Source organism: Varroa jacobsoni, unplaced genomic scaffold, assembly GCF_002532875.2.
Source record: "Varroa jacobsoni isolate VJ856 unplaced genomic scaffold, vjacob_1.0 scaffold_790, whole genome shotgun sequence".
NCBI classification, from domain to species: domain Eukaryota; kingdom Metazoa; phylum Arthropoda; class Arachnida; order Mesostigmata; family Varroidae; genus Varroa; species Varroa jacobsoni.
The window spans coordinates 1-11,223 of NW_019213692.1; the positions used below are offsets into that span (position 1 = coordinate 1).

General features: G+C 38.7%; 1 protein-coding gene and 1 long non-coding RNA gene across 3 annotated transcripts; one reads left to right on the forward strand and one right to left on the reverse strand.

Moving 5' to 3' along the window:
• The first annotated feature begins 526 nt into the window (after window positions 1-526).
• On the forward strand, window positions 527-8,619 carry LOC111263776 (lysine-specific histone demethylase 2). The gene is made up of 16 exons (XM_022839157.2): window positions 527-701; window positions 1,691-1,852; window positions 2,086-2,226; window positions 2,540-2,676; window positions 2,848-3,140; window positions 3,353-3,490; window positions 3,783-3,987; window positions 4,382-4,559; window positions 4,864-5,056; window positions 5,332-5,552; window positions 5,756-5,885; window positions 6,217-6,452; window positions 6,914-6,994; window positions 7,133-7,316; window positions 7,439-7,602; window positions 7,856-8,619. Exons 2-16 carry the CDS (start codon window positions 1,727-1,729, stop codon window positions 8,057-8,059), a joined length of 2,631 nt encoding a protein of 876 aa, XP_022694892.1. The 5' UTR covers window positions 527-701; window positions 1,691-1,726; the 3' UTR covers window positions 8,060-8,619.
• On the reverse strand, window positions 5,357-10,555 carry LOC111263781 (uncharacterized). 2 transcript variants are annotated; one of them, XR_002682433.1, is made up of 4 exons: window positions 10,479-10,555; window positions 9,997-10,170; window positions 9,542-9,663; window positions 5,357-5,504 (listed from the first exon to the last, which is right to left on the reverse strand). It is a non-coding gene; the product is annotated as an uncharacterized LOC111263781 (long non-coding RNA). The 2 variants fall into 2 exon arrangements; XR_015312447.1 differs by lacking the exon at window positions 10,479-10,555 and having other exon boundaries at window positions 9,997-10,472.
• Window positions 10,556-11,223: the final 668 nt, after the last annotated feature.

The following is an 11,223-nucleotide window of genomic DNA, read 5'->3' on the forward strand; positions in this document are numbered from 1 at the left end:
TTATAAAATTCGAATAAGCATAAAATATCGCAAAAAATTTTTTAATGGTAGTTATAATCAGTGTTTAAGTTATCCATTATATTATCTAAATAAACATAGTAAATGGTGGGCTCAAATTGGATTTAAATAATCTTACAGGTTGAGCTGTTGAAATGCTATATAAAGAACAATCCCCCTTAATTGACGTACAAGTTCAATTTTATTTTTGAGTAGGTAACATCATGCCAAACACAACGCGAATTGTATCAATAAATGAAGGTTGCGAGTTCTATAGCCAGTACCGCTGTTGAGCATTGAATCCCCTGACTGGGGTCCCGTACGAAACGAATCGTGCGCGCCCACGTCCAGCTTCGAACTTACATCTAGCACGGGTCCATAGGTGTATTTAGCACATACGTTACCACTGCACCATCACGAGCACACAACGCAAATAGTCTAAGCGCCTCAGATCGATACGTGCCCTTTCCCACAAGGGCCGACCGATGGCTCGTGAGGGAGGGAGGGTGTTTCGATGTCAACAAACATGCATCCATTCTGGAGCCGGTGCACAAACGCTCACTAAAATTCAGTGGCGTAGAGCGTTTATACAAAAAATATTGAATCAGTTGACCAATCATGTAAGCCTCCCTGTTAGACTGGTTCCACGTACTTTGTGCTAATAGAAGTTGTGCTTTGTGAAGTGTTGATGTACGATTTCTATGGTAAGAGAAACATGAGTTATTGGACTTAACTGATAGCGAAAAGTGTAGGGTTGCCTTAAACTGAAGGCTTATTGGTTCGATGTGCTATTAGGATAGTTGGTGACATGGTTTAAAATAAGTCCAGTATGTATTACCCGTATAAGTTCTCCCCCCTCCCTCCCCCCCAAAAATAAGTAGACTACCCACGGCGACCTTCAAGAAATTGTCAATCTGTTATTATAGCTTAGACATCCGAGTTCAATCAGTATACGGCAAGACGGATATGTCTTGTTGTAATTATTACTGAACTGCAACAACAGGCTGATCTAACAGCTGGCAGTTTATGAAGAAAGACAGACAAAAATAAGCCTACATGAGGAAGGAGGAAAGGTGAAAGAGTTCAGATGTACGCAGAGTTATATATCACTGAGAATTTTCTTCGATTGTGCTATAGCATATTTGATAAATTTAGATGTTCGAAACACTACATCATTTCTACACTATAAATTGATATATGTGAATATATCATTACGATAAAATTCTGTAAGATAATAATGCTAAAATAGTTCTACAAATAGCAACATCAATTTTCCCAGTAAAGGTATACGATTTTGTGTCGATGCCTCTAGTCGTTCGCCTTAGTAATATATAATAAATTGTCTTACAAGTTCTGCTCATGGCAGAACTTGTAAGATAATTTAGTTCCCATATTTTGTTAAGAAAATTTTAGACCAATTATTTCAATCCTATAAAAACAGTTTTCTGCACATTAATGCTAACACGCTAAGGATATGTACTGGAAAATTTATCAGAAAGTTCTTTTCTGCAACACCATTGAATATACACAGGTATTTACAATTAAGATTGTAACTGTAATTTATTTTAACTTGTTAGAATCACGCGTGATTTTATTGGCTACTTTAGCAGTAAGCTGATCACATGTGGTACCGATCCTCGATACGAAAAGCAGATGTATACGTGCTTATGGTATATTGATCGAATGGTTTCAGCGGAAAAAGCCGACAACGCAATGTTAATGCCTTAGAATGGTGAAGCGCGGACGACCGTCATCGAAGCAGTCCGACCACTCGTTAGTGGCCAAAAAGGCGAAAGACTCCTTAAGCCTACTGCGAAAAAAGAAACCTTGCGAGAAGGCGCATTGTCCCTGCAAAGTAAGTAGCTGAATGGAAAATTATGTCACTAGTTCTATCTGAGCTATTTGATATGCTATTCATTTTTAATATTCTGTTTATATGTTAAAGTTTACTAAGTAAATTTTATTACGTTCTATTTTTAGACTTTCTTCTAAGCAGTGACATCTTTGATAGCTTCTGAATCTTACCTGTGCTGCTAAATATACAAGAACAATATATCAGGGCTTGTTTTCTCTGCAATTGATTCTCAGGAGCCGAGATGCTTCGCCCAGGCTTCGGATAAGTGCAGCGGGAACCTTTGGACGCCCCGTTGGTTCCACCTTAGCGAAGATGAACACTATTGCAACGAGTGCTTCGAACATTTTTGCAAGCCTACCAGAGCTGGATATGCGGTAATTGTAACATGCATAACGCTATAACTGTTACGGTATTATGCGGTATCTGCTGCTTTTAGGGGGCTCTGCGATTGCCTTTGCGAGACGACTCGACTTCATTTGACATGAATGTTGTTTTTATGATTATTACTGCAATGTGTACTGCTGTATATATTTTAGACGGTGGCACAGAAGATATCTGTACGATACCTTGTATATCTAACAAAGCTGTGATATGGTGTTATAGGGTATAACAATCAGACACTCTCTTTTATTGGCCCATGTATGCTAACTCATTTTTATGCTCATATCTTCCCATTTGCGACCGCAGATTTTCAGCTTATGGAAGGAATTGTGGGTGCGTGACTTAAAGGGTGAGGCCGCCATACGTCTTTTTATGGCCGACCAGTTACTCCCGTTTTGGTTGCAATGTGTTCGCTGTGACAAATGGAGACAGCTTCCGTCAAGGTCCGTCAGCGTTTATGCTTTGAGCTAATAATACTATACCTACGCGGATGTTGCATGTTCTTGTATCAACTGAAAATGGATTAAGCTCGTACTTCAGTTTTACATCTTTGGCCTACAAAAGATATTAAAACTTTGTCTACTTATCCGACTCTACTTTACTTCATTTTTTAGGCAAGAACTTCGTGAATCGTTAATTAGGGATTTCACCTGCGACCATTTAGTATATGGAGCGGAGTATACCGGACCAACTTCAGGGGACATTGAATGTGGCGGCGTTTCGTCCTCCTGCGATGAACCGGAGCCTCCGGAAGCGGCCAACGCCGTGCTTCCTCACTGGATCAACACGCTTTCTTTGGCCCCTATGCTAAAGGATAGTCCTGCTGCCCCGTTGCTAGTCAACTATAACCCCCTGCCGCTTGGAATAACAGCATCAAAACTTGACTACCTCTCCGATAGACTCGCAGGTTCGTGTCATTTAAGGATAGATGCGGATATAATCTATATGTTCTCAGATATCGTTATGCAAGAGACACTTTTACAACCGTTAGACCATCCATGTCTACTTTGGACTAATGTTTGTGGGTAATTTAATAAGTAAAACAAGTTCCTCGATTTCTGTGAGGACAAAAATTGGACCGCAAACGTACAATAGTAGCGGTTATTTGCTTTACTTCAGAGGCGGCACGAGAACTTCGTAATCAGCTCGAGCTGGCCAATGATTGCAAAGACCCATTTGTCTTAGGGTCTACTCCAAGGACTGAGGACCAGATTGATTTAATCAGGGATCGCCTCACGCATCCATTTCTCGAAACAGGTATTTTTATATTGGAAAATTTAACACTCATCCGGGTTTTGTACAGGTCAATACGTTTAATATTCTATTGGCCTCATGAAGTTGCTAGGAACGAACATTGGATCTTAACTGTAAAGTAGTATAAACAACTTTTTTTTTATATATAACCATTAAAATGGTTAAACATTTATGCCTTTATTGTGCGTTACTACTTTCAATGCTCAAATTACTTTAACACGTCCTGGATATTTTATTTCGTTTAATACTATTCATCTGAAAAACATGCTGACCGGTTTTTGACTTGTAATTATAGGGGAGGAACTTATCGCAGGTGCGATGCGCCCTGATGCGATGGAAGAACATGAGAAAGTCATTTTCTCAGAGTACTCGAAGGAACAGGCTATGTTCCTTTGCTTACGAAACCTAGTTTATTCTCTTTGGATGCGGGATCCTACTCGTTGGCTTACGATTAAGGAAGTGGCAAATAATCTACAGTGCAGAGGGCTTTCCAGGATTCGGTGAGTAAATTCTCTTTCTAGAGCTATTTATAACGACATTGCTAAAATAAAAAAAAATAGCCAAAAATATGAACCATATTTTTAGTTATTTTTTCATGCAATGAATACACCTTTACTTAAGTTGTGCATTGAGAGAATGCTTAAATCTATATATTAAAACGAAAGACGCTAATTTAAGCGGGTGTCCCAACTGGCCCTGAATTAAAGAATATAGACTACTTAATGATCGTATTAGCCGTTTGTTGGTATCTGTCATTTTAAGTAAGCAGGTAACTAACTAATATTACTAATTAACCTAGGTAATTTGGGTATAGTTTAAAACATCAGAAATTCAAAATATTGTCAAATAAGAATTTATTTATCGTGTGTGTAATATTTTCATTGCCTATTGTAGTTGCTTATACGAGGCTCAGCGTATTTTGCATCATTTGACCCAGCGCGGCTTAGTGAATCACGGCCATCTGTCTCCTCCACCCGACTTACCACGTCTACCACCCACACGAGTCGTCGTAGTCGGCGCAGGTGCCGCTGGTCTAGCAGCTGGAAGACACCTTAGTAACCTCGGGATGAAGGTAGGACTCATAGAAAGCAAATGAATATGCAACACGTGCATTTCGAATTTTGAGGAGAGTATATCTTTTAGACAATGCGAGTCCAATTACTGAACCTCGTTTGGGTAGGTCTTGAGTAAGATGAACGTATGGAAAGGTAATTCTGCGAAATTATATACCAAAATACTATTAAAAAGAACTTTCCATTTTATTTTCCAGTTATTGAATAATCAGATTATGTAATTAAAAATATTTAACCATCTTGAAACCTCTATGAGGTTTTGTCATTGGTATGACATTAATACAAAGCGTATGCAATATTCAGGTGACAGTCCTTGAAGTGGGTGATCGAATCGGGGGACGTGTAAATTATCGGAAACGTGGAGATGGTTTGGCATTTGCTACGGGAGCAGACCGTTTAGTAGGCGTTATTAATAATCCTATTGCCATGCTCGCACTGCAGTGCGGTGTCACTCCCGTAATTGATGAAGACAGCCAAATGTTGCTGCAGCCTGGAGGTAATTTTTCCAATAGAGAAACAGAATGCTGGTAGCATGATGAATAAGTGTGACTCTATAACTAGTAGTAAGTATAAGCAGGACTTTCACATGTAAAATGTCTCACAAATAGTAGGTAAGGTTTATATGACAGATGGTTGTACCCTTGAGACATTCAAAAATACTATTAAAACTAACTTAGGAAAAATTTTATTGTTAAAAAAATTAATTAGTTGCATAGCGCATGCACTTTCGGTTTGTCAGCTTAACTTGCTTTACAAAACCTATTTTCATAGGAACTCTTGTTGATGCAGCAGTGGATGAGGCTATTGATGATTTATTTGCACGAGCATCAGAAGCACTTATTGAATGGCGTCATGGATTAGACCAAGCCGCCCAGCGACCCACGGGAAGTGCAAAAAAGGGATCCAATCCCCCACCGCCGCCGCCAACAGAACCCGATATCGATCTGGAAAGGAAAATGGGCCAGCTGATTTGTCAAGCTAATGGAGACCAGGTATATATAACCCGGAAATATTAGATTTTAACATTCAGTCACGTAATTATGATAGTGATTGTTTGTAAGTGATTACTACTGTACGTGATGAAATCAACCATAAATAAATTAGAAAAATAATTTCATTTCCGATTCTTGACAGAAGTAATAAGGGTTAATTTCAACTGTTGTGGATTAATGACAAAAATGTTTCCCTTTTTCAGTTATTAACAAAGGACGAAAAGGTTGTTCTTGAGTCATACAAGTGTCTTCTTGAAGCATCGTGTGGTGCGTCTCTCTCAAAAGTTTCAGCAAAGATGTATGCCCATTACGCCTTCTGTCCCCAGTTCGCAGGTTTGTTAGAAGGCATATTCGATATCCCCAGTAAGACAAATCCCCATAAAAGTAGCAACTTTATTTCACGCAGCACTAAATTTCGTGTATTTTTTCACATGTATTTCCCGTGGTTTGTAATTAGACCGTAGAGAGATCATTTTACGACGTACTGCTTAGAAACCGGTGTTTAACTATCTCTAAATAGGCACTACAAAAATTATCTTCGCACATAGTTCTGAAAATTCTGACAGAAAAAAAAAAGAAAATAATAGTAGATTGATTATTCCTTCGAAGTAAATTATTGTAGATACTTGACTGAAATCATTTTCCATATTATTTTCTTGTAAAGGTGGATCTGCTACAGTACCCGGTGGCTTGGGGGCTCTTTTAGAGAATCTGTCTTCTGGCCTGGAGGTTCGATTACGGAATCGTGTGGTATCAGTCGAGCTAATCACGCCAGGCAACGGGGCAGTACCGGAAGATACTTGTCGAGCGCGAGTCTCGTTTATTGCAGAAGATGGGAAACAACGAACCCTAGACGCGGATTATGTTGTAGTCGCAGTACCTCTACAGGTGTTACAGAAGGTGAGTGATTCTAATATGCTTGCAAGAGAAAGCCTTTAGCAAGCACGTAAGTCATAGTTGTTGACTTGTGAACATTTTTTTGGTGACCTTTAAGACGATTGAGAGACTATATATATATATATATATATATGTTTTTTAAAGGTTTATATCCAGAAAAGCTGAAGCTTCCAAGAAGTTGCATGAGTTTGGAAACCTAGCATGACTGCATTGCAGACACTACTATTGACCATTTTGTACGTTACTTTGATGCATCTATACTATTATGCTTAATGTCAGACCAGTCCACGTTCGTAAATTTGTTCATAAAAACTGCGCATGTTCATAAAAAAAAGTATGCTGTTTACATAGTGGTCAAATAGTGACCACAACAAGCGTAACTATTAATAGGCGGACATAAAACGTACACGTTTTTGTCATTTTCTAATTACTATTCTAAGCATCGGTTGTTCGTATTGTTTCAGGAAACTATTCGGTTTACGCCGACTCTTTCTGTACCGTTAATACAGTCCTTGAACCAATTTGGCTGTGGTCAACTGGAGCAGGTTAGCCCATCCTGAAATTGCCGATCACTGTTCGAATTTATCTTCCACATGGTAGTTTCATACCATAAGCGAAACGATTTCCTGCTATTTTCAATAAGAATCACAGAGTATTCTAAAGTCAACTAAATTAAATTACAGGTGATAGCTGAGTTCCCGCATAGCTTCTGGCGGCCGTCGAATCAGGATTATCGTTGTGGCTTAATTCTGCGAACACTTGAAGACAAAGAACGCGAACGGCGCGGAATGTTTCCTATGTTTATTGACGTCTCCGCTCATGACCGGGCTGGTAGAGAACGGTTCCTACTGAAAAGCTACATAATCGGTGGGTACTCTTTTGATTGTTTGCTGACCGACTGGTTACAATCTTTACCCTGTACGTGTACGAAGTGCACTGTCTAAATTGAAAATATAACGAGCATCTCACAATTTATTCGCATGTAATAGGTGACAGCGTGGACCGACTGCGCATCTTAAGCGACCAGGAAGTAACTCAGGAATATGTGAAGATGTTGAGAAAAATCTTTGGTGAGATACCCGAACCATTACAATGCCACGTGTCCCGATTTTGTTCCAATGAGCATATAGGGATGGCGTACACATATCCCAAGGTATGTATTCTTTAGAGAGCAGAATATTGTTAATCTATTAATTGGTTATTGAATTTAGTTACTTAGTCTGCTTTTGCTTAAAACAAGACGGATAATACTAGCCAGCGGAAATTGTACGTTAACGATCTTTGGCGTCGACTTTTCTTGTTTGTGCTAATCGTTTTTTTACTTAGCTAAAAAGTAGTGCAATATCACTCGCATGTATGGTTTAATACGATGAGTAAAGTGGCAGTAAATATTGTTTTTTTTGCAGGTGGGTTTCGTCAACACCGAAGATTTACGTCCTTTTTCGTGCCCAGTTCTGGAAAACGCTGTGTTTCTGGCTGGCGAACATCTCAATCAAAACATGTGTAGAAGTGTGGCTGGTGCCTATCAGAGTGGATTGGACGCAGCTGCACGTATTGTCCATAGGTGCCTCTACGGGGACGACGTGCCCTATATACAGAGCGGACTGTGACTCTATTATTAATAGCTATTTAAAGCTTTATTTATAATACCCCGGAGACGAAGCGTGCGCTTCTCTATTTTGCGATTTATTATATACCTTTGCACTTTCCCGAGTGATATACTTCCTGTATATCTTATAGCTAAAGTCACGTTAAATGGGGGGTACTTCTTAAACGTCAACGTCGTTTATTTACGTTACTTAGTCATCTTTCACCAATTCGCATTTCAGAGACGCGTCAACATAACACCAAAATGGGCCAAAGTCTCTGTTACAAAGAATGCGAGACATTTCAGGACTGAATTTGTATTATGATTGCTCCTCTGGTGATCTTTTATCGTAAATGCTGTTTTTGTACATTATAGAAGGCCATATCTCACCATAAAGATAAGCAAAATTGACTTAAATCTGTATATTTGTATTTATGTGCATGTACATTAATGAGATATATGTGTCTGTGAAACCCGAGTGGGCATTTTGAGCAAAAGCATGTGACCTTTCATTACAAATAAAAAACAAAAATAATAAAGAGAGGATACACGAAAAAAAATACCCAAGCTATATAAACTATACAGTGCTTTAGATTTTCTCAAAAAAATCCCCATCAAATGGTTGGACTATATTGTAATGTATACGTTTGTTTTGACTATCCATAAGCAACAATTCTTTTTTCTTTTGAATATAAAGTAACGCTATATAACATCAAGAAACGCATTAGCTTCGATCTAATATGCTCTCCCTTCGATGCTCTTTCCACTGATCTTTCTCTAACAAAATCTTAAATAGTGGTTACTGGTGGAAACAACCTAAACTTCGAGTTACACATTATTACATCATCGAAAAACCTCAACTGTATTTCGTCACACTATTACACAGTTGTTAGTGTTTTAAGTTAGTGATTTTCCCCGTCAGGAGCCAATAAGCATAGGCAAATGTTTGCAAAGTAATCGGATATTTGAATAGCAGGCTTTCGATTTAATAGAAAAGCCGTTAGAATTAACTCGATATATAGCGAAACGATTACTATAAATTCCTGAACTAGAGTTACTACAAATACGTGTTTCGTTACATCATTAATAATGCTTCACACAGTGAGTGGCGTAACGAATTTTTGCTCTTAGTTCAGGTTCATCCATTTTTAGCGGTATTTTCGATGATGTAAGAATTGGGTAGTCCAAGCTAAATATTATCGTATTTTCGAAGCTATTTTAGTCCAAAAGTGTAGAATTAGTACGCACTTCTCTAACGCAGTATTCCAACAAAAATTGTTTGTTAATACTTTCCCATTAACGTGGAAACATAATGCCATTGCCAAAATGTGAGTTTCAGTTAGATAAATATCCGTCCAAGTGAGATGTTCAAACGTTGTAACTTCTTGATATCGACAATGGGCAATCGAGTAAAATAAAAAAACGTATATTATAGCATTACTGGTAGTGAAAAAAACCGAACCGGTTCTTTTTCGGAGCGAATTTTGTGTTCACATAGCATTACCTGCTCCAGCTTATTATCCACAACGACTATGTACGTTTATATTGTTGTTACCCACATTCTCGTTAACGGTGGATTGACTCGTTTAAAGAGGTACCGACGGAGTTCGCGCTTAGAAGAGTTTTCTGTAAAGAAAAAAAAAAACAAAAACATGCTAAATTTCATTTTAATTTAAAATAATTTCTGTTCTAATTTAAAATAACGCTTTTCGACTTTATGCTGAAATTTACTTGAGACTCGAACGTTTGTTACGAAAATTGGGAAAAGAGGAAATATCTTTTGTCCTTTAGCAGTGGACGTAGGATAAGCGTCTTTATCGAAGGTGTGCGCTCTCAGCTAGTCTAAGAAAATGTCAGTATTAAATATATGTCGTTTTCAAATATCCTATATCGCTCAAACATACATTTTAAACAAAAAAATTCAGATAATTTTAATTTCAGTTTATTAAAAAAACTAACGTTGAATTTTCTGCATCCTCTAAGCTCATTAGAGATAGATATTATAGTCGAAACAGGTTGCAGCGCCTATCAGTCACAATTATGCTGTTGAAGAGTAATTGCGGACATTCACTGTGCGTATTTCCAAAAGCATTATTCCGTTCCACTTTTTCTCTTTTGACCTTTTATACGATTCTGTGAAGAGATTCGCGACCAGAAGATACACCTATTAGATTGTAGTCAAAATACTCCCGTCTAGAGGGATTACGTTGTTCACTATCATGTCGATCAGTCTATTCATACCGCTTGAGTCATCTTGGGGTACTCTTTCGACGTTAAAGTACGAAATACGTCTGCTGATTGCAAAGATTCGTTGTTTGATGCACCCGTCAAAACTATTATATCGCATTCGCGTATTCTAGACGTCGCGATTCCTGTTTGCTGGCGACCCCGCCAGATCTTACGTCACCGCTGTCACGAAGAGGGTATCGCTACACTCTTACCACGAAGCAGACCACTTTTAAAAAACACCGAATCGACGTCCTCTTATTTTGTGGTGCTGACAATAGTTGTACTCGAATGGTGTCGAAAAACAAAGGGGCCATTTTCGCCTTTTGACTATAAACCAGAACTACGTGACTTAGGTCACACGTAATTCTGATTTTTTAAATTTTATTCTTTTAAGGGCGACAACTACTATATGAGTGTTCAATATAAATTACTTTAACTAAATGATACAGATGATGTCAAACATAAAATCATGTGCAACATATACGAAAGATATTCTTTCACCTTCCGTGTAAATTTCAACAACGTCATGTTTTGGAACTGAGTAAGGCTTCTATGTGAGCCGGTGAACTGCCAGTGGGAGTCATCTGTTCTCGGATTGCTTCCCTGACAATATCAGTGTTGTCTGTCATGCGTACCCTCTTCCAACGTTAGAGAGGCAAGTGTCTGTTGTCATACGAGTGCAGCTGGCGCCTGTGTCCGCATAGTGCGATGTCTGAAAAGCGGTGCTTGTGGTGTTTCAATGGTCGAAGAAGTGGGGCCACCAACGGCTGGTAGAGAGTGAATTGTTCGCAGCCAAAAAATCCGGAATCCAATTGAAAACGCGAAGAAATTTTAGCGGTCTTTTGTAGTCGTTCGGTTTTTCGTCGCCAATAGCTGGATCTTTTCGTTGTTCGACGGTGCATTCGTCTGTGTGTGGATGTGTGTGTGAGTGCGTGCCTTCGTCAGGTGCTTGTTCGT